Source organism: Salarias fasciatus, chromosome 23 (assembly GCF_902148845.1).
Source record: "Salarias fasciatus chromosome 23, fSalaFa1.1, whole genome shotgun sequence".
In the NCBI taxonomy this organism is placed as follows: domain Eukaryota; kingdom Metazoa; phylum Chordata; class Actinopteri; order Blenniiformes; family Blenniidae; genus Salarias; species Salarias fasciatus.
In genome coordinates this window covers 21,822,633-21,845,888 of record NC_043766.1, presented here as the reverse complement: position 1 = coordinate 21,845,888, position 23,256 = coordinate 21,822,633, and the positions used below count along the sequence as shown (strand labels likewise).

General features: G+C 40.7%; 2 protein-coding genes across 2 annotated transcripts in view; one reads left to right on the top strand and one right to left on the bottom strand.

Moving 5' to 3' along the window:
• Positions 1-1,133, top strand: part of unc13a (unc-13 homolog A (C. elegans)) — a 61,042-nt gene extending 59,909 nt beyond the window's left edge. Inside the window, exon 45 of the mRNA XM_030082503.1 lies at positions 695-1,133. Coding sequence (XP_029938363.1) covers positions 695-983 — 289 coding nt within the window. The 3' untranslated portion in view covers positions 984-1,133. The remainder of the gene's footprint in view (positions 1-694) is intronic.
• Positions 1,134-8,001: 6,868 nt separating this feature from the next.
• On the bottom strand, positions 8,002-22,868 carry LOC115381603 (unconventional myosin-Va). The gene is made up of 35 exons (XM_030083094.1): positions 22,842-22,868; positions 21,967-22,077; positions 21,633-21,801; positions 20,556-20,857; positions 20,332-20,475; positions 20,158-20,239; positions 19,933-20,040; positions 19,455-19,567; positions 19,095-19,363; positions 18,912-18,993; positions 17,666-17,806; positions 17,382-17,513; positions 17,203-17,286; positions 16,999-17,115; positions 16,766-16,863; positions 16,598-16,684; positions 15,642-15,962; positions 14,572-14,728; positions 14,242-14,481; positions 13,930-14,139; positions 13,717-13,810; positions 13,484-13,632; positions 13,171-13,389; positions 12,924-13,024; positions 12,696-12,815; position 12,472; positions 12,294-12,390; positions 11,811-11,933; positions 11,508-11,659; positions 11,191-11,280; positions 9,726-9,858; positions 9,346-9,643; positions 8,454-8,628; positions 8,251-8,331; positions 8,002-8,169 (listed from the first exon to the last, which is right to left on the bottom strand). Exons 1-35 carry the CDS (start codon positions 22,866-22,868, stop codon positions 8,008-8,010), a joined length of 4,989 nt encoding a protein of 1,662 aa, XP_029938954.1. The 3' UTR covers positions 8,002-8,007.
• Between the last annotated feature and the right edge of the window lie 388 nt (positions 22,869-23,256).

The following is a 23,256-nucleotide window of genomic DNA, read 5'->3' as shown; positions in this document are numbered from 1 at the left end:
GGATGATGTGACCAAGGGGGTGGATGCAGCTGATGAAGAGCAAGGGGCCAAAGACTGAACCTTGCTGAACACCTTTGGGGAGCAGTGGATATTCATATGAATGAATTTTTGTCGGCTGGAGAGGTACGATTTGATCCAGGTGAGTGAATTACCCAGTGATGATGAGTAATTTTTTCAAGATGGGAGAGGAGGATGGAGTGGTGAATGGTGTCGAAGGCAGCAGTGAAATCAAGATGACAATACTGACATGTCCAGAGTCTGCCTAGAGGAGGAACTTGTTGGATGCTCTGAGGAAGGCTGTTTCACTGCTGTGCTCAAGACAAAAACCAGACTGAAATACTTCACAAAGGCTATTGGAGGCAAGGTGGATTTGATGCTGTGAATCGACATGTTCTAATATTTCAGGGAGGAATAGGAGGTTGAAGATGAAGGGGAAGTTGTACATTACGCTAGAGTTGTGTGAAGGTGTGGGGGTGGTGGTCACCGGTTTGAGGGTGTCAGGGACTGATATGGAGCAGAGGTGGGAGTTGATAATGGCAGTGATGATGAGTTCAGAGAGGACCAAAAGGCAGGGCTTGACAATCTGGCATGAGATGGTGTCCAGAGTGCAGGAGAGTGTCAGTAGCATGTATTAAACTTAATAGAAATGTAAAAGCCTGTGGAAGTCTTAACACATTGCATCCTTCTGTTGCAGCACGCTGAGTAATGAGGTGGGGCCTGAGTGCTACGAACTGCAGGTGTGCGTGAAGGATTACTGCTTTGCCCGAGAGGATCGCACCGTGGGCATGGCTGTCCTACAACTAAAAGATGTAGCCTCAAAAGGCAGCGCTGCCTGCTGGCTTCCTCTGGGTAAGCGCATTCACATGGACGAGACTGGCCTCACAGTCCTACGTATCCTCTCCCAGCGTAACAACGATGACGTGGCCAAGGAGTTTGTCAAGCTCAAATCCGACCAGCGCTCTGCAGAGGAAGGCCGCAGTTAAGACACAAGGCAGAGTGTGAAACGCCCTGGTCCGAGGCTCACAACTGGACACAGCAGCCTACTGCCCCTGAGCTCCCCTGAGCCACTGCAAGTCACTGCCCTGATGATCCAGTGTTGTACAAGCACAGGTGAAATAAGAGTCACAACACATCCAGTGCTCTATATTTACTTTCTTTTGAAAAAAAACACAAAATTCTCAATCGAGTATCACACATTTTCTTAAAAAAACAAACAAAAAAAAAGAACTAAATTGATATCAATGTTATCAACCATTATTTTGGTTCACAAAACATAGAAAATTATTCTATATCCAAGCCTCTAATGAAAGAGGAGAGCTGTGCCATTACATGCACACACACACACACACACACACACACACACACACACACACACACACACACACACACACACACACACACACACACACACACAGCTCATTTTGGAGTGGTCAGGGTGGGATCTATCTTGTAGCCTTTGATATTTTGGCTTTCCTTCTGGCTTTTCACCGTTTTTTAACTTTACTCCTTCCTCGTGCTATCCACCACTCCTCGTCCCTGTCGTGATTTTTGCACCCATTTAGCAAAGGGACCGCAAGTGCCAACAGATAATCGCTGAAATATGCCAAGACCAGCCCTAGGCACAACAGGACCAACCGTCCAACTGACCCACAAACAACAACTGAGGCCCCACGGCTGCATACATTCCACATACTGGGCGGGGAACACATACAGGGGAAAAAAAGCACTATTTAGTTATGATGAGTTTACTTCTTTATTCCAGATTATATTTCTATTTTAAAAATTCTATATACCATCATATATTAAATACAAAATATCAAAATATATATAGAGGCACATACAGGATGTTTTATTGGACGTATGGTACTTGAAAGATTGTCCTTGTTCGTCTTTCTGTCCGTCCACCCTGTAACAGAGCACACTGCCTGCCACCCTCAATGCCTTCTGTCTCATCGACCCTTGTGCAGTATGACTGACTCTGCTGTAAAGACTGTATGAGAGCGCTGAATCTGATGAAAACACGCCTTCAAGCACTGTGATTCATCAGAAAGTACATGTGGGAGAATGAGCACGTGCAAATGTGTGATCCGAGCACAATGTGTGAGTGTGTTTGTAGTATGTTCTTCTAATGTTGACCTCATGTAGCCGCCCGTGTTGCCTGTTACCTGCAAATGTAATCACGGAAAGCCATGACAAGCAAAAAAAAGAAAAAAAAATTTAAAGTAAAGAATAGAATGAAAATATCACACAGGGTGAAAGGATATTTATATCCTGACCAAAAAAAATAGACAAAATTTATTTTTTGATTTATTATTTATTATATCTGTGATAATTATTTTTGTTTTTTGTGTTACTGCAAACATTCCTCAGTGGTGGTCCTTCACAGGGCACCACTTAAAAAAATGTCCTGTGGACCCAGTTTTATAAAGGAAGAACCTCTGAGATAACATAATCACTTGATTTACACCACACACACACACACACACATACACACACACACACAGCGCACCCAAGGGAGGGCACAATACACTGACAATTTCACACCTGTGGTCCCTATAAACCAGCTACAGGTGCTGTAACCACTCTGATTGAGAAGCAAGACCTCTGCCAAAGGGCTTCAGATCCAGATCAACAGCAGGTCTGGAACTGACAATTTTTAAAGAGGGCCTACAGTCGAGTCTTTTAGTCTAATCAGTGTGGAGTACAGACATGTAGTGTGAACATTTCAAAGCACAGGGTCTCTTTGTTGCACCCAGACTAACACATTTCTACTCTGATCTCGGTTTGTTTGTCTTTTAGTATTTGTCCATAAGACTACAAGAGTTACACTTTGCTTCAAATAATCCAAATATTGAATTACAAATATGGTCACTTCCATGTGAAACTGTTTTGACACTGAGTATTTGCTGTCTAGCATGTCTCTTGATGCCACTTCTGTTCTTGCTGAATGCCATTTTTTTGTTTAAAAAGAAAAAACAGTGTGTTGTTTTGTTTTGTTTTTTGTCTGTGAGCGACTTGATTAATTATTGTGAACTAAAAGTACTCCAGGAAAAAAGGATGATGTTGATTATGTTGATCAGGACTCTAAAAAGAGACACAGTGTAATAACAGGGTGTTTCTTTGCTGTTTTTAGGTTACCGCTAATGAGCCCCCCCGAAAAAAAAAAAAAAGAAAAAAAAAAGAAAATGAATGGTAACTGAATAATTGGAACAAGGTGTAAGAACTGAACTCTATGCATCCGATCTATAAACATCTGTGTCGATGAGTCCTTTTGAAGCAGTCTTATAATGTTTACATTGTGGATTATTATTCTAATTATATCAGCACAAGTGTTTGTCTGATATGTTCTTGATGCTGTCTCTATTGTAATGGGCCAAATATCACAGCTGTAGTTGAGCTGATTAGAGACACAAGTTTGTTTGTACAGTGCTGAGGGACATAATCTGGGACAGAGATCGATTGTTGTTTTGGGACGTTGTAAATAACTCGGATGTAACAAACACGTCAGACCATGTGAAGTGAAGTTTGCTGCTCTTTTGTAGACTTGAATTTTGCTCTGAGTGACTGGGCCTTAGACATTTATGTGTGAGTGGGTGCCCAATCTGGATATGTAGCTACTATTGAGAGGCATCCGGGAGGCCATGTACACACTGGAGATGAACAACAAACCCTTTGTGTTTGTTTAAAGAGCCTGGTTCAAAGACATTTAAAGTGCCACTTTATATGAAGACTTTTACATTGGCATCTAACATAGTTCATAACATTATTGCATTCGGTGAAAAAAATGTGTGGTTGCTAAAGAACAACAGAGGAATAAATCATAAATGACCTGGTTATCATTACAAGTTTTAGAGTTCTTTTAATTCTGTTCTACTAACTTCTAATCGAGGACAGTCAGCATAGTTCATTAATTCATGAGTTAACTTGGAGAAACTATATTGGTCTTATGTTAAAAAAATATTCTCACATGGAAAGTTTCTAATGAATGGTTCAAGTCAAGTCTACTGCGGTGTGATAGGTCTTCAAAACAATGTTAGGCAATACGTTTGTTTCCTGGATTATAGATTGATGAGAAATCAATCAAATGCTTAAAGTGGGAAAAACGGTTACATTCTTGCCCTTGCATACTGTTTAACGCACAAATGTTTTTATACATAGAATTAATACGTCACATTTAAGGAAACACAATAACATTGGACCTAAAAAAAAATACTGCATTCTGGGAAAGCCCAGAGTTCACAGTCGAATCTATTGAAACATGCTGAAACGCACCACATGTCAAAATCTTGAAGTCACCACACTGTTTCCCTGTCGTTCATTTTCTGGGATTATTGGACCATTTCGTGAACCTGGTAAGTGACAAACTCTTAATTTTTGTTCGCTGTTGTGATCATTTTATGTCAGTGCTGTGTGGTCCTCTAATGTCATTGCAGTATCTGTCCAGTGAAAAAACATGCTCTTTACCAGGTGAGGCAGATTTCTTGAACACAACACTGAGTAATTTCAGCCTTTTTAGTTGTGGACATATTGTAGCACATTTGCTGGAGGTGCCACAGAGGACTTTATTTCAGTGAGTCCCATTAAACTGATCCCACATCAGGCTTATTTGTCCTCCATACCTGACAGACATCTGACTGATGTGGACAAAGCGGCCAGTCACCTCTGTGTGTATTCCTTTAATTAACATACTGTGTATTTTATGTCAGATGAGTTTTTGTTGGAAGCTCATGGTCAAAACATTATTCTTACTTTATACATGCAGGGTGCTACAAAATTTTTTGTGATGTAGCAGTACTCAAGTTTCTCCAATTTAACCTTTTAGGTGGAGCACAGCGTGACTGTTGGCTGCTGGATGTTCAGCTTCAAGGGTCATGTCCTTTGTGAGAGCGTCCACCCAGCATTAGTCTGAGGACTTGCTCGTCTGTTTGCAGAATACTCTGTCTTTAATCGTCAATCCATTGATCCATTCAAGTGCCTTGTGCAGTGGAACAGCCGTCTTTTTGCATCTGTCCCTCAAACATGTGATTGTGAACAGTGTCATGAGTTACATTACTTAGCATCTCTTAATGGTGAAAGGGCCCTGGTATTACCTCTAAGCTGATTCTCAGAATATGATTTAGGATATCCGTTTAGATAAAAGATTTTATATCACAAAATCATAATTAAATTCTACCTTATACCTTGGATTTTTGATACCATAATACTGTAGTAAGTGTCTTGAAAGTATCAAATCAATATTTGAACATAAGCGCTTGATAAGGCAATCATGTTGTCCTTAGAAAAGCAAAGAACCTCTTCTTTTATGTTGTAGCAAACATTATTTCTATCCAACCCCCGATCAGATCAGATCGCTGTACATTCAGGCACTTCTTTGTAATCAACATGACAGACAGAGGGTCGAGTGCCAGCCGGGGCAGGATTATCTTCAGGAGGACAGGGAGAATTGTCCAGAAGATGTCTGTCATAGTCCATCCTTGTGTCTGTCCTTATAAAGAGCTGCGGCTGCATGGACTTTGAGTGACATTTTGTTTGAGTCTGTGTGAAAACTAAACACAGCCACTTTAAATCATTGAATCCACGAACTTCTAATTCTAATCAAGTATAAAGTTATTCTCTTGGTGACTTTCTATGTCGTAGAATAAGTATGGATTCATACACTGTTTTACACAGAAGAAACACATTTTTCTAAAGAAGGGACACTGGTTCACTTGTGCCAGTGAATGCTCAGAACAGGAGTGATGAATATACATGTTTTCCTTTTGTTTTTTATAGCTATCCTTTGGAATAACTTTTGAGTGTTTGCTATTATTGATCCAATTTATTACTGTATTTATGAATCTTTATGTTCACACATCTCATTGAAGGTGCACTATATTTATCTTAATCAGTTTTATCATTCTTATTCTTCTTATCGTCATCATTATTATTATAATTATTATAATTATCATTATTATTATCATCATTATTATTATTATTATTAGCATTAGCATTATTATTATTAGCATTATTATTAGCATTAGAATTATTATTATTATAAATGTAATCAGTTTTTTTTCTGCCAGATATGTTAAGCCATTGTGGAAAAATGTAACTGGTGCTTCCGTTCAAATAAATGTATGATTACATAATTCATATTGTCTTTTCTTATAGACTGCAATTTTTCATCCATGAATTGTAATGATGTACTGGTAAAAGATCAATATATTTATTGACTTCTCCCCTGCACAAATGTACTGGATAGAACATTCATAAATCATCACTAATTAGAGATTAATACCTGTACAGTACACAAGCTATTCAGAAGCAGTATATCGTCATATACTCAACCCCATCCTGAAGTACATCCATATACTGGAATTCAGTGTATTGTATTATATGATACAAAAATTAATACAAAATTTAAAGTAAATGGTTGGCAACCATGCTGCCTGTATTAACATACTGTTACTGTTACTCAGTAATTTTACTGGACAATTGTTTACAGTGTAAAATTTAAGAGGGAAGTCATTATGACTGATGTATCAGGTTGTGGGTGAGTCATTCTTCATTCGTTCTTTAGCAACCATGCATTTTTCTCTACAGCCTTTTGAAAGTATACATAGATATTTTGTGTAACAATCCGGTGTGTACAGGGTCAATTACTCAAAGATGACGTCTGCACAGTCTTTTAATAACAACAGGTACACAACGTTGGAAATGCCACGAAAAAAAATTCTATTTATTGCTGTTGACAATGATGCTTTAGTCTTCAGAGGCTCAGTTTGTGTGTTGAGCTCTCAGGTTGGCACATAGAACACGAATGCACACAGAAGTGTAGGACAGAACGAGATGAAGCACAAAGAAAAGCACACAGACACAAGTGGACAGACATGCATGAGCTGTCCTGTTCTGTCCGGCTGACCGGGCCTCGCGGGGCAGACACCTGCACGGAGGCGTCGGTCCGGTTACTTCCAGAAATGGTGCATGATAGGATCAATAAAACAAAAAGAAAAAATCGTATTGTGCCAGCACGCATAATTATTTGATGTTAATTGGCAATTGTTGTCTCCTTTGTTTTGATATTTCATTATTGTTTTTCTATTTTTCAAATGTGTGTGAATATATAAATATGTATTACTGATGATGTGTAGTGGTACAGAGTACTCGCATGAGAATTTTTTTATACAGGAGATGTTTCTAATTTTTTGTTTTCTTTTTTATTATGGTTGTTCTTATTGGGGCTGATGTTCCTGGGATCGCAGTCTCATTGTGTTTCTGCTTCCAATAAAATATGAAGAAAGCTTGTTGTCACTTCTTGATCGTCGGACTGTGCTGATGCAAGGCAGCATTCTTAGCTTTATCAATACACAAGTTCATGATTTTGATCATATTATAAAACTTCATAATAATCAAAAATATAATGATTTGTTTTGTATAGTAAAGGTTTTTAATGTGTTGAAAGTTTCAGACACATTCCTCACCCAAAACCTTCATGCCGAACGTGATTGGTCTTGTGCTAAGTGGTCATTTCTTCTCCATAATTACTGAAGTCGGATTCATTGAAAGTTAAAATCATTGCTATTCTTGTGCTGGTTAGATGCTCCTGATTTGAAATTTCTGCAAAATCTCTAAACAGTCTGAAATTGTCACAGCTGTTTCTCTTCAGTTGCTTTCATAAATTTTTAATTTGGACTTAGAATAAATTATGTGGAAAAAAATCAACCATCTTAACACAACCTAATTATTTTGTTTTGATTTTTTTTTCTCAAAAAAAAAGGGTTTAACAAAAAAAAAAGCATGCAAGGATAAGGCATTCCCCAGACCCTAGATGTTTATGGACCCCCTCTGAAGCTCTCTAGCGCCCCCAGGGAAGGCCCGCCCCACCCTTTGAAAACTGAACAAAAAAAATTTTAATCATCAATGCTACCTAACATCTAAGAGTAGATTCAAATTCACAGCCGTCTTTTTTGTAATCCATGTTTTTCTTCAGGACTGCAGTCAGCGGACTGTGAGGGAAATTTCCCGTCTTTAAACTCTGCGTAGAAAGGAAATCTTGAGAGACTCAGGGATGACTAACTGCTCGGCACTGAGGACGGGCGGAGGCACATGGGGGAAGATGACCGGAAACTCTCTCCTCACGTCCATGAGAAGCTGCCGAGGCTGACTGTCGGACTGACCTTTGAGAAGTCCCTAAAACAAGAGACCAAAGACATGAGACGCACTGTTTCAAAAGCAAAAACACATTAAAACCCACAGCCATGACAACAGTACCTGGATAGTGCGAATGAAATTTATGGTGACTTTTTCATCAAGATCACAGTGAGGAGTGTAGAGGGTCAAAATCTTCACAATCTGAAAAAATAAAAATAAAAAAAGAATAAGAGCATATGATGAAATGTACTTTAAAAAAAACAAAACTTCACTGAGTACATATTTGTCTAAAATAATTTTAAAAGAGAGACGACCAGACCCACCTGCTGGCTGGAGAGGGCAGCGCAGGTCTGAACAATGGCCTGAGCATTGTCCGCTGTCTTCTTCCCCATCTGCAGAAGCTGAGCAGCCTGGATGAGGGGCTCCAGTGCTGCAACAGCGCCCCCTGCCTGTAGGCCTCGGCCCCGCAGCCAGTCCTCCAGCAGGGTTACATTGTAACTAAGAACAGAGACAGAGCAAGACGATGATTTATTTGAAGAAACTTAATATGTTTATGAGTGCAATAACATTTACAGAAGGTGACAAATGACCTTTAACACGATGACATAACACATATACGAGCTTTGCAAAGAAGCATTAAAGGCACTGATGTTCAAAGTCTCTCTTTAACATTATAATAAGGTCTCGAAACTGAAGTGCCACTGTGTGTTAAAGTCCTCCCTTGTCCACTAAAATAAATATCAGATGTGAAACACTGTTAATGATTTCATTTGAATGCTCTTTGCTAACTAGGTCAGTGTAGTTATCGTACTTCAACAATGAAAGTTGAGCTACTGCTTCTGGTTGGACATTAAGAAATAAAACGTTTAAGCTCCTCTTGGAAAAGCAGATTTGTTGGGCAGATAGCAGCAGCCAGAGCTACATTCTGCTGCTTCCATGCCGGACAGGACAGGTTCAGAAAAAAAGGAAAAGAAAAGAAATACAACGTAAAGCATGGGAGGTTACAGTGTCATTACAATCTCCGATCTCCAGCAGTCTGAAATGCATAAAGATTTAATGATATACAGAAAACTGATCAGTGATTTGAAAGAAAGGACCTAAATCTGAATATTTTGGTTTATCACTAAGTCCTAGTTCAAATATTGTAAATCATCAACATTGCTAAACCTGCAAAGAATAAATGATACGATGCGGCGGCTGTGTGTTTGTCTGTACCGTATTTGCAAACCACGACTCAGGCAGCACATATCTTTCCTCAACAGCATGCTGTTGAGGGAAGCGGCGCAGATATAGTGGGTGAGCTGGCGGAAGGCCTGTTCCAACAGGGTGGCGTGAAAGGCTTGGTGGGTCATGGCCATGTGTAGAGCTCCAAGCTCTCTCAGTACAGCCATCATGGTAGGAGTATCTGCTGCTGTGGGCCTGGGTTCTGATCCCGCTCGCTTCCTGGACATCCCCAGCTTCGCCCCAGATCCGGGAAGACTCGGTATCGTCTCACTTTCCATCAAAGCAGGGACTGAGGAAGAGGAAGAGGCAGGTAAGAGGAGCAGAGAGGAGTGCAAATCAGCTATGAGGGGCTATCGTCACGGTGGTTGTACTTATGATGGTGTGAAGCTGAGTTCCAGTGATCCTGAGCAGCTGCTGATAGGCCTGGATAGAGAGGTCGCTCAAGTTGCGGATCAAGTCGCTCAGGTCAGCCATAAGAGGAACCAGATCATCTGAGTCAAAGCTCTGAAAATAAGGACATATATTCAGAGAGCAAAAAACAAAAAACAAAAAACAAAACAAAAATGAACTGTCTTTCTTCCATTTGTGAATTTTAATCCATAATAGTGACATTGTGTGAATTCTTATCATTAAAGACCAGTCTGTAGAAAAATCTTTGAAACATTCAGTGAAATTAGATCATCTTTTATGAAGCCTTTTAGTGCAATTGGGGTTTTCTGAGAATTTTAAATCATGATATAATTAAACTATATGAAGTAAGGATTTAATATTGGGATTTATATTGTACGGAACAGTATTAGGGCCACTTATGAGAAAAGGAAAAGATATAGGAGGTAGATTTTTTTTCATCATGCACTCAGAGAAAAAAGTCCAGATGTTGAGAATAAAGTGGAAATATAATGTAAAGAATAAAGTAGACCTTTTGAGATTGCAATAGCACATCTGGCTGCTTTTACAAAATGCTTTGCAGGCAGTTTGATGAACTGGTGAAACTTCACTGCAGAATCAACTTAAAAGTTGTTTCTGTTTTAGCTCACAAACTTGGTATTAGGACTTTGAAGAGAGAGCAGCGTGCGCCTCCCAGTCACTCTTCTCACTGAGTTTTTACAGAGGAGAATTGAATAGGCGCCGATCCTCGGGGTGCTGCAGTGCCTGAGCACTCACCGAAAAGCACATACTGGAGGATAGCCAGTCAAAAATAAAGATAAAAAGAATAAACAAAGCTGCATCTTTAAAATGAACAAAACATATTTATGCAAGATATTGAAAGATCAGTTCCACTGGCCGACCATCGAACCCCAGTGTCTCACGTGAAAGAGATGGGAATTCTACCCCCAGAGAAAACAGACATGATATGGATTTTTACAAGGCCATTGTGACCATATAAGCTATATATCATGGATAATTAGAAAATAAGAAAATTCTTTGTAAAATCACTTATTCAAAAGCATTGAGCAACCCTATATCATCAGAATTATGTGATTTTTATATAATGGTAAGTTAATCATACTATTGGGGCACCAAAGGGCAAAAACATAAATCAGTGCCCATGACTAAAGATGGACCAGAGGAGACGTTTCCACCTCATTCTCAACGTTGTATGCTGACTTCATTCTCCACCTTTCAACTCTTTTCTCATTATGTCAACTGTTTTCTTGAAGCACATGATAAAAAAATAAATCTACCTCCTGTCATTTATTATCCTCATGAGCAGCTCTTGTTCTCTTCTGTAGATACTGAGATTAAGACTGGGATTAACATAAACACAAAAAAGAATGGATGGATGGATGGATGGATGGATGGATGGATGGATGGATGGATAAAGAAAAGTTGTACCTGTTTTGGGGAGTGATGGAGCAACAGATCGTGCAGCAGACGGATGTTTTTCAGCCACAGAGCTGTCATGTTTACATCATGAACATGTTTCTGAAGAGACAAAAAAGACAGAAATGAAATTACATGAAAACTACCGCTGATTTAAAAAGGAAATGTAAAACACCTCAGCAATGATGTGCTGTCCTGTGTGAGAGAGTACAGGATGCCTTTTCCCCCTTTTTTAGTTGACCTTTGATGTTGAACATGCAGATAAATACTGCCCTGATGTGTTAACCTCAGTCATATGGTAAAGTGAAGAGGGGCAGAGCTCAGATTACCTTCAGAGCTGTCTTCATCGTCGTGACAGTGGCGCTGCAGAACGAGCGCGCACGAGCTTGGTCTCCACTGCAGTCAATGTGGCGAATACACAGAAAGAGCACGTTGGTGGGAAGACCAGGAGGCAGTGACAGGGCGCTGTCAGCACGGATGTCTGAGGCATGGAAAACACAATCAGCAATGGCAGAGTGATCGAGGGCGGTCAAATTTGTCTGCTGGAGTTTGTTATAGTGAAAGTTGACTGTTCTAAGTCATCAAGTCTTTGAGAGAAAAAAAGATGAAGAGAAAACAGAGACAAGTCTCACCTGTGATGAGGTTTTTGAGGAGTTTGGGCTCATCTCTCTTTTTACATTCCATCAAGCCAGGGACCGCTGTTGGCTTCGGCAGAGACGTAAAGGAGTCCTCTCTGGTCAAAGTCGATGGGAAAACTATAGAAATGACAAAAAAAAAAAAAAAAAAATTATAATAACAAAAAATTTATATATAGCCTATATATATCCCCAACTCAAACAACTGTACAGTACCTCATAAAAACACTCAAGACACTCAAGACAAGCTCATAGATGAGCAGAGTTGGAAGAACTTCAGTGATCTGAAGTCTTGTGTTGACAGTTTTGCTTGTTCTGGTCATATCCCAAAATGTTGACTTTTACTCAATATATTACACGTTTTGCAACCGGAAGAGAAGCCAGCTTTTTCAAAAGCACAGATTGAAATCTTACATGATTTTCTCAACAGAGAAATCAAAGTTGGTGCCTTCATGGACCACCAGTGAATTGAATCCCCACCTTGTGTGAGCAGCCGTTTGAGGGAGACGGTGCTTCTCAGCTCCTTCAGCTCTCTCCTCAGCTTCACGCACTCGTGCTCACGAGCCTCCAGCAGCTCCTGCAGCTGCTTTGCAAACACAAATCAGACGTTTGCATGTATAATGGCACCACAGTTCTCATAAAAGATTATTAATAACACCCTGAAATATAGTTAATGCAGATAAAGAGCCACCTTTAGAGAACTGTCAGCGTTTTACAGAGATTACTGTGTAACTGGAGGGAAGCCTGAGCCTGTCAAACTCATTGGAAGAAATTATATTGCATATAAAAAATACATTAAAAAACACTTTACAACAAAATAATTGCAGCTGAGTGTCAAAACCGAACTATAGAGATGCTTCTTTGTTGCTGTTACTCAAGCACCATACCTGTCCCTGAGCAGCTGGGGAAGAACCTGAGATGGCCTGACTAAGCTGGCACCTCAAAGCTTCCATTTCCTCCTCCCACTGACTACGCTGGCTGCGCAGCTGATTCTCCAGAAACCTGAAGCACAGGCAGAGAGATGTCAAACAGGACGGCTAATGAATCGATCAACCACATATAAATCAGAGAACAAAGGGAAATGCTGATAGGAATCAGAGGCAGACTGACTTGTTGGCTACTCGTACAGCATCGTAGGCATGAGCCAGGTCTTCTCCTTTCAGCTTCACGGCCGGGTCTTTGACAACATCCATCTTCTCCATCAAATGTTCCTGAAAATAAACACAGTCACACAATGTGAAATAGGCAACCTGAATTTTGGAAATTTTATTCAGGAAAAAAAAAAATTCTCTAAATTTAGCAAAGGTTTTTTTTTTCCTTTAGAGTCTTTGTATCGTGTTTCTAAACTTTTGCTGACCATTGATGATGATTCTAAGGACCATGATGAGAACCCTCTCTCCAGTGGGGGGGACGTCACACTGACCCTGCGGACTAGCTCTGGGGAAGGGAAAGACGATGGAAACGGTGACAGGGACTGTGGAGTAGGAGACTGGGGTGACAGAGGAGTTGGGGAAGGAGAGATAGGCTCGAAGCTCAGACTCTGAGAAGAGTCAGTCCTCTTGTGGCCTTTGTTCCGCTGTGTGGAGAAAGAAAATAAAAGCACGTCAAGTAGACGACAAAGTTTTTAACCTGAAAAGCGTTTGGGTGTTTCTTTAATTGTAGTGCTGAACCTCGGTGAGCAGGCTCATCTCTCGGAGGTTGTCGTATCTCTGCTCCAGTCTGGTGAACTCTCTCAGGAGGCCCTGATACTTTCTCCTCTCCTCATCCAGCTCTGCCTGAAGATCTGCAATTTCCCTGGACACAGCTTGATTCACAGACTCTGCGCACACAAAGAAACAATGAAAAGAAAGTCAATGAGATACAGAAAGACAGACAGAGTAATTTAGGGAGAGTGTAAGTCTACCTTCTAGCATTTTTTCTTTTTCCAGGAGAAGAGCAGAGAGATCTTCTTTCTCTTTATAAAGGCTGTCCTTTTCTTTCTGCAATACTTGCAGCTCCTTTGAAGAACACGAGCGAAAGTAAATAAGTGACTCACAAATCCTTGAAAGTCATGAATATTCAGCTGAAGATGAAGGAGGGAGAGAGCACGGAGTATGTCTTGAGTTCAGAAACGTACTTGAGTCAGCTGAAGTATCTCCTGAGCAGCTTTCTCCTCTGCTCTCCTTCGTTCCTCCACCTCCTTCTCACTGATCGCTGGGTGAGGCTGAGGCTTCTCCTGTTTCTGACGTTCCAGTTTCTGTATGGTCACCCTCAGAGCCTCCACTTCAGCACTTTTCATCTCACGTTCTGCATTTAGAGTCTCTTTCAAAGCAGCACTCTCCCTGGCCTGGGTGAAAATAAAAATTATTGTGTCAAAAGAAAATGCCTGCGAGATCCCCCTGCTTGTTAAGACTTAAAAACATTAAATCACTCTGGGATCATCACCTACCTCCTGGTCCGCTCTCAGCTGCAGTTGCATCAGTTTGACCTCCATGCCCTTGTTGAGCTCTCTGTACCTCTCCACTGAGCGGGCCTCGGTCTTCAGTTGAAGCAGTTCTCTCCTGGCAGCCTTGCGGCGCACGCAGCACTGCATGAACACCACCGCTGCACGGAGCCGCCTGTACGCTTGCCTCGCCAGCCACCCACGCACTCTGGCCTGCAGCAGCACGGCAGCCTTTTCTGACAGTAACTAAGAAATAACAACAGGATTTGGGATCAATAACTGTAATGTACTATGATGTCAATGGCATCAGTAAAGTGAAGCAAAATAAAAACTGACTTCTCTGTATCTGCGGCGAACTATCGTGCCCCGTGTGAAAGCTTGAATGATGATGGTGGCCTGTCGGATCATGAGGAACAGCTGTCGGACTATCGCCATACGGAAGGTCTTTTGGATCACCAGAGCAGCTTTGGTGTAGCGTAAAGTCAGAGCCAGTCTACAGTCACATGACAAACACACGTTTCATCAGAATTTTTACTCAGGTCTAGGACATGGTGGTTTTTCCTGCAAGGTAGACCATGATTTATAACTAATTCTTTTTTAAATGTGTCCATTTTGAAGTATCTCATATGGCCAGAGTGATACAGTTTCAATATTAAAACATTTTATTGATCATTAAATGCAACTTTATAACTAAAAGAACAAAATGCTTTGTTTTGTTTTGTTTTCATTTTCAATTAATCGCTCATTTGAAAGCTACAGCAGTTCATGGTATTTTTCATGAGGGGACTCTGTAATAATTGAGTCACGGATCAAATTCACTTTCACATGTTATTGATTTAACCCTGCCCTCGCCCCCCTCAACCCTCAACAGGGTATAAGCAGTGTAGAGAATGGATGGACTTGTTTGTAAGGCTTTATATCAGCTATACTTAATAACATTTAATGCTTTAATCTAAAATTCTATTAGATGATGAGGCTAAAACGTGGTTAATCCAAATTATATGATTCACTAAGTTACAATAGTTATTATTATAGGAGTTATGATCCTCTTTTTCTTTTTCCTTTTTCTTTTTTTTGGAAGAAAAGCTTAAGTGCTCTGCCTCAAAAACTTCCTCAAGGTATGCCAGGACATCATTTAGGAATGATGCAACTTAAAATGCACTCAAAGTTATCAAGGATGAATTCAAACAAACATGATATATACCTAACACATACAACAGAAAAACACACGGTTAAAGTTCTCTGAGGGGCAAACTCTCAAAGTCACAAAGTGTTAGAATAAAAACCCTATAAGACATAAAATATGAGCAGCATTTCCATTCAACATTGCAGTTAGTATTGTTATATCTGGGCTGAACTATACGCAGGCTAAACACAAACAGATGACAACAGAGTTGCTTTCTCACCGTCTGGCCAGGGTTCCTCTGCTGTATCTCTGCAAGGTCACCGTCGCCCAGAGGACCTTGGTGTATCTGATCCGAGCCAGCCATCCTCTAATTCTGCTCTGCACAATGACAGCAGCAACATGCAGCCTTTCCGCTCTCAGTTTCTCCAGCAGAGCCACCTGACCGGCCCGGAAAAACACTTTGGTCTTTCCAAAGCAGTATTGGTCTGGGTCTGTGATGAGATGAGGCAGAGCCTTCCTGCACAAGGCTGGGGCCTGGTCGACCCTCTGAGTACCATGAAGGAGAACATGATACCTGGAGAAAAACTCCTCATACGTCCACCTGGATACACAGAGTTAGCATCTTAATGAAGGTAACAATTTCATATCTCTGTCAAGACAATGAGTTTGTTTTCTGTTGTTTATCATCTTTTTTCTCTTTTGTAGTCAATTTTAATGATGCAACAGAAAGCTTTCTATCTGAAAGACTGCACAGTGGTTATCACTCCGCCCTTATAGCAAGATATCCTCGACCTGCAGAGGATGCATGCTCTCCTGGTACTCTAATTTCCTTCCATAGTCAAAAACAACATGCAATAAGGGTCAACTGGTAGAATGAAATGTCTGTAAATATGCATGTGATTGTGTGTAACTGTCTCCATGTTTGCCTTGTGATAGAATCCTGACTTGTCAGCCTTCCCCCATAGTTAGCTGGGATCAGCTTCAGCACCCCACAGCCTTAAGTTGGATAAATCCCCTCCTGTTGCTGCCTTAAGGAAACTAACATAGCTGCCAGACATGGCCAGGACTCTCTTCGAAAGAGAGAGACGGGGAGGAGGCAAACAGAAAAGAACTAGACTGGTTTTATCTCATACAATTTAAAATCTTTCTTTTTTTCCATGACCTTCTGAGTCTGCCCTGTTCTTATAAGTTATTTAGGGTCGAGTAAGATGAAAGGTCTCTGGAAAGGTTTAGTACCTGGACGGGTAACCTGCTGCGCTGATACGAATGGTCTCCAGCACCCCACAGGCCCTGAGCTGCTGGACTGTCCTCTTGGGGTCAAACCTAATGAAAGGAAAATGGACTTGAGAAAAAAACAAAACACATTCGATATTTACTGTAAAAGAAAGCTATAATCGTTCTCACATGAAAGGCTCTTTAAGGTCGTTGGGTTTAATACAGCGGACATAGTGAGGGGTGGTGCTGTTGAGAGTGTCCATTAACATCTGTAACGACTGACGGAACTGACAAGCAGAAAAACAAAGGGACGTCAAATTATGTCAAAACTGATGTGGAAACTTGACACAAATGAAACATTTAAATGAAATCCAGCCAGCTGAGACTGGAAAAAACAAAAACAAAACAAAAAAACCTGTCACCTGGCAGCCCACAGTCAGCTTATGCTCCCTGGTGGTTCTTTTTCCAGAGCGAACACTTCCATTGGCCACAGAAGGTGTATTTCCCAGCTGCTGAAACAGCTCGGCCACCAGCTCAGACTGAAGCCCACACAGATATGAGTCAATGACATCCTCAGCACTTTGTGATATCTGATATTTGTGATAATTAGCACACATGTATTCTACCTGGCTTGCTTTGAGAATGTTGATGAGCTCCTCAAACACCGTGTCCCGATTCTTGTCTAAAAAGCCCTCACTTTCATATTGTACCTGATGAAAAAAAAACAAACAAAACAAATGTCAGTGGAAATGTGCTGTCAGACCGTCTGAAAACTTACCAAAGAACTGAATGAGATTAACGGCACCGTGTCAGCAAAATGCAGAACAATGAAGGCACTGGTGGACATGCGTGGTTTTCGGAAGTGAGGATGAGGCACGCTGGTCAGGTGCTGGTCATAAAGCTTGCGCACCCAGTTCTCATCTGAACCTTTAGGCATCTGGATCAATTACACAGAAACAAATGATCGTCGGAAGTACAGAGAGCATAGCGCATTTCCACTGAAATATTGTGACTTCAAACACTGTCAAAAAGAAAACATCTGAAGAAAGACCCTTTCAGAATGGGAGAAAAAACCATAGTCTGACCAACCCTGCACTCCTCATCCAGCAGATCAAACATGCCCAGTTGTCCCTCAATGAGGTTGATGCACTGCTGATTGTCACTGAACTCGATCCTGCTCCAGGCCAGCTCTTCTCTGATGTACTCCTCTTGCTCCAAGTGGAACACGTGCTACACATAAACGCACACAAAAAAGAGGCAATAAAAGCAAACAGCAAAAACTGAACAAAAAATAATAACATGAAAATAAGTTTCTGTCCAGAAAAAAATGATATAAGACACTCAAGAAGACATAAGGCGCATTAACCAACAAACCTCTGATACCAAATCCATTTATCTGACCTCTACATCACCACTGCTTCCAAAAAGTTTCTGATCAAAATATTTAACTTCCGACCAATAAATGTTCAGATCAGGAAACACGACCTGCTGATTGTTTAGGAAGCTGAGTTCAAACTCTCCACTCCGCAACCAAACCGAAACCCTGGAACAAATTCAGATCACTTCCCAGCATTCAAATGCTCATTTTCAACTTCCAAAGTAAACAATATGTGAAAGACCTTGTACGTTTTATGACAGCAGTAATCTCATTGCCAAATTGAATAGATAAGCAGAAAGAGATGCCAAGCTGCAGAGCTGTGAGACTGATTTATTAACACAGCGGTTCTCAAGCTTTTCACAGTGTGTGCCACCTGCAAAACTATTGAGTTCTCCACCATTATGGCTGAGCAGAGGCTTACCCTTTTCTCTATGGACTTACTAATTATATGCTTTAAATAGAGATTTGATATGTTTCACATTTTTTCATTCTATGTTTCATTACTGTTTTGATAGTTTCCTACATTTTCAAATGCATTTTATTATAAATTAGACATCTATGACTTGTCTTCGCACAGCTTGACAGAGTTTGAGAAATACAGTTCTAAAACAGAAGTTCTCAAACTTGTTATAGTATGTACCACCTGAGAAAAGGAGCCCGTCACCATTATGGCTGGCTTGAACGTACAGTACTTTATTAGCTAAGGACTTATTATTCATATACTTCATTTAAATGTAAATTTCTTGTTTTGCATTTTTTCATTCTATTTCTTACTGTTTTTGTAATTTTAGATACTTTCAAATTATGACTTGCCCAAACATACCACTAGAGAGAGCAATGTGAGAGCAGTTTGATAGATAGTAGGGCATGAAAGCAGCTCCATGTGTTACATATGCCACAAATACATGTACTATTCAAAAGACTGGATGAAGCATCATTGTCCTTCACAAGACCTACCCTGTTGAATTGCTGCTGCAGCTTTTCATTGGCGTAGTTTATACAGAACTGCTCAAAACTGTTCCGCTCAAAGGTTTCAAATCTGCAACAGGAGGGAGAAACCTGTCAGTCTGGCTTGACAAAACCCCAAAGATAGTATCAACACACGTCAAACAGGCCCAAACTCAGAGTGCTTGCACTCACCCATAGATGTCTAACACCCCTATGAAAGACTTGGCTTGTCCTCTCTGGGAGCGCAGGGCTGAGTTTAGCCTCTCCACGGTCCATGTGAATAGTTGACCGTAGATGTGCTTCGCAAGCGCATCTCTGGCTTCCACCGCTTGCTGACCGGTCATGGGTTTAACCAGCATTTCACCTCCTACAGTCAACCTGCGGTGGCATAGCCAGTGAGCCATCTGAGATCCCTCAACCCCTAGAAGCTTGGAGAAGTTGGTCAGTGAGATGTCCTCAGCCTGAGAAGAGAGACCCACCAGTGAAAGACTGCAATGAAGTGCGAGAATATTTGATGGAAGCTGAGAAATACCAAGAATAAAACTTTCTTACATCAATGTAACTCTTGTCAGAACTTCTCCCACTGGCTTGTATGTTGACGTTACCCAGGTGCAGAATAGCTGAAATGATCCTGAAGAGCTCCAGCTGTTGGTCAGCCTTCACACCTGAAATTTACACACCAACAAGAGGAAAATGGGTTTTGAAGTCCGTGCATGTGCATCTGTGCTTATAGATCAACAACTGTTTTAATAGTCCATAAGAGCAATGTCTGAGTTTTATTTTTGTCAATGATAACACTCGCCCATCTTTTGCATCAGATCTGGTCCTCATATTGAAAATCATTCAGTTTTATGCAAAGACATGTTTTGCAGTGAGACTGACATTGAAGCTAAGGTAGAAGTGAGAGAACTTGATGTTATAGCTAAGGTTAAACCAATCCCGCTACAGCTTGTACATCTTGTAATGTCGGTCAGTTCCCTGAAAATGTATGAAAACACAAGGTGCATGGTGCATGTCCATGTCATTCTACCCAGAATGGTGAACGCATTGCGTGTGCGCTCCAGGTCGGCCACATCATCAGTCCCAGGTATCTGCATGTCTCCTCCTTGATTGGTGTAGCGAAAACTCTCAGGTCCGTCTTGGGAAAACAAAACACTGCTTCCTCAGATTACATCCAGCACGGGCAGTGTAACAGACAATTTTCTATAGTGAATTTTAAAGTAAACGCTACAAGAATTGCCAAAAACAGCCTCACCCAATTTCAGGGACCTCATTTCAGGCAGATCTCTGGATGCACACAGCTGGTAGAAGATATGGTAGTTTCTTTCCGCTGATGCCTTTCATAAACATATAAACACCATTCATGAACACTGTTATACAACAAGACATTTGCAACAGCAACAAGACAGGGCAGTTATTGGAAGCTTACCTGGAAGACGACCCTTGACTTTTCCAAGAGATACGTCCTCATGTTTGCTCCAATAATGTCTCCATTCTTGCCGAATCCAATCTCAATGTACTTCCCAAAACGACTGCTGTTGTCATTTCTGGTGGTTTTGGCATTACCAATGGACTGCACATAGAAAGAGTGACTGACTGTGTACACGTCTGTAAAACTCATGAGGGGAGAAAAATCATCCATCGGTGTTTTACCTCCATGATTGGGTTAGAGGCCAGAACTCTCTCCTCCACGCTGGTCTGCTGCGACGCTCCTCCGACCACAGCGAAGTATCGCATGGTGAACTTAGCCGAGACAGTTTTACCCGAGCCTGACTCCCCACTGATGATGATCGACTGGTTCTTCTCCTCTCTGGTCATCGTGCGGTAGGCGTCCTCAGCCACAGAGAAGATGTGAGGCTCCATGTCGGTCATGTCCTGACCGCTGTAAGCATCAATCACTTCCTCTCCATATATGGGCAGATGGTCATAAGGATTGATCGCAACCAAGACAATACCTGAAGAGAAAGGCAGAGAAAGTAAACACACATGCACACGTAACAATTACGACTTCTTTCCACTGGAGATGTAACATCAATAACTTTTTCAGCAATTTCCAGTCCTGGTCCTAGAGGGCTACACTGTCATGCACATTATGGGTGTTTCACTGCTCCGACATACCTGAATCTAGTGAATGAGGCATTATGAAACTACAACACATGACTGATAACAGTCTGCATGTCATGGATTAAGTATGTTGAAGGCAAAATCTAATTTGTCCAGGATTGGACAACAGTGGTCGACAGTTTCAAGAGAATCAATCAAATGCAAAGCTCATCTTTACAACAAATGTTTGCTTGTAATCTGTAATATTTTATATATTCAAACCTCATTTGCTAAAAATCATCATTTCAAATTAAATGTTTAAGACAGAGACCAATCTGAAAACATCTACTTACATTTTGAAAACTGCTCTAAAAACAGTAGTAACATTCATCTGACAAGTTGTGCATGTCTGGTTTTTACAGTGTGGCAGTATGTCTGTGAGGGAGTTGACTCCTTGTATTGACCTCTGATGATACATATAAATATTTAAACACATGATACACATTTAAACCTCATTATAGGAGTACAGCAGCATATAGCGGCATGACGGAAAATCTGCTTGCTGTTATCCAAAGTCCTCATGGTCTTCTGCCTCATTTAACTAAATCTCATGGGTGGCTGAACAGATGCCCCCTCCTGTGTGACGTTTCTTATCGTCTCCCTTTGACCTTTCCAGAGAGTGCTCACCACAGTAGGTGTAAATGCTGTTGTAGTCCAGAAATCGAACCCGGAGGTTATGAAGCACAGCAGGCTCATGGAGAAAGCTGAGCGCTGTGAGATCATTCTCGCCCTCCAAGATGTCAGGGTTTCCCAAAGGGGGGAGATCAGAGGGGGAGCTCACCGGGTACTGGACCTCCTGTCAGTGAAGCTGAAGGTTAGAAATCTCTGACTAGGCAAGCGTAGATCCGACATAATAAAGTGTGAGATAAGTTGAGTTTATGAAGAAGTCATTTGATAAGGACAATTAAATCCGAATATTCACGTTAATCTGTGGAGGTTATAACACCTTGGTGTGTCTTACATTTCCATTTGGGAGCTGAAGCGACAGTTGTTTCTCTCCAGGCTTGTAGTCATTGAGGAGCTGGGCTGAAACCCAGACAGCATCTGGGTCTGGGATCCACACACTTGCCCCCTTTCACAGAAACACAATGTGAGTAAAACTCAGACTGAATCAGAACCACCGAGATTAAAACTGCATAGAGAAGTAAAATGTGCGTAGTGGGAAAAATCTGAATTTAGTGGGATGAGAGAACTCATTATACAATGTGTAATTTTCTTTTTTTAAACACTGTTCAAGTAGCTGTTTCACTTCCTGGCCAAACCCAGTTGAGACATTTGTCACCCATCAGCATAAAAAGGCTCCTAAACTGTGTTAAAAATTAACAGTGGTCATCCTCTCTGGAAAACTAAAACCTCTTCCATAGATTTCTCATTATTTACCACCAGCAAGTCTAATTCACTAATTTAGCTGTATATGTGTGTGGATTCAACAGATCATTTCCAATATAAATGCAATTTGAAGATAATTTATTGGAAATCAGATCATTTCAGAAGTAAGTATTGAAGTTTACGCTTTGAGAGACTAATTTTACAGATAAATATTCACAAGGATTTTATTTTATGTAATTGGTTTGTCATTTTAAAACAGATATAAACAGTGGAAACTGTTGTTATTCATGTACTTAAACAAATTTTCTGAATGTTTGCTTCCTATGCATATCAAACAAAGGCATTATTGCCCAGACAACATTAGCAATTTCTTTTATTAGTTACTTTCAACTTTTCTTTTAATGTATAGAGAAAGCAAAATATAACAATCATGTTCTGAAGTTAGTTTTATTAACAATAAAATGGTGATTAATTAAAAAATAGAAATATTGTAAAAGTTAGTCTTACCTTGCTGTATAGTTCCAGGGTTGCCATTTTTAATTCTTTAGTGTAAGCGAGGTGACATTATTTATAACTGCATGCAAGGTAACATCTGTCTGGCTCCTCCAGAAGCGGTCTGCCTTCTCCTTCTCTGCACTGCTGCTTCTCATCCAGTCGCCGGTGTTTTGTACTTTGTCCAAGTTGACATAAAGGCAGGTTAACTGTTAATCTGCAGTGGAATGCTGTGATTGGTTGAACATTATTCCTAATAGAGACAGCCTTGCAGGGGCTCTTAAAGAGTAATATACGACCTTTTTCTTAGCATTATTGTACACTGTCAGGCTGAAGTGTCGAATCATGACATTAATCATACACTGAAACAACTTTGAGGAGGAAGCACCAGACTGTTTAGTTGATGAAATCAGGTCATGTCTCAAGATGA

Coding starts and splice junctions, on each gene's coding strand:
- LOC115381603 (XM_030083094.1), bottom strand. CDS start 22,868: ATGGCAACCCTGGAACTATACAGCAAG. Junction 14,729..15,641: donor AGAGGAACCCTGGCCAGACG/GTGAGAAAGCAA, acceptor ATGTGACTGTAG/ACTGGCTCTGACTTTACGCT. Junction 11,934..12,293: donor CAAACGGCTGCTCACACAAG/GTGGGGATTCAA, acceptor TCATTTCTATAG/TTTTCCCATCGACTTTGACC.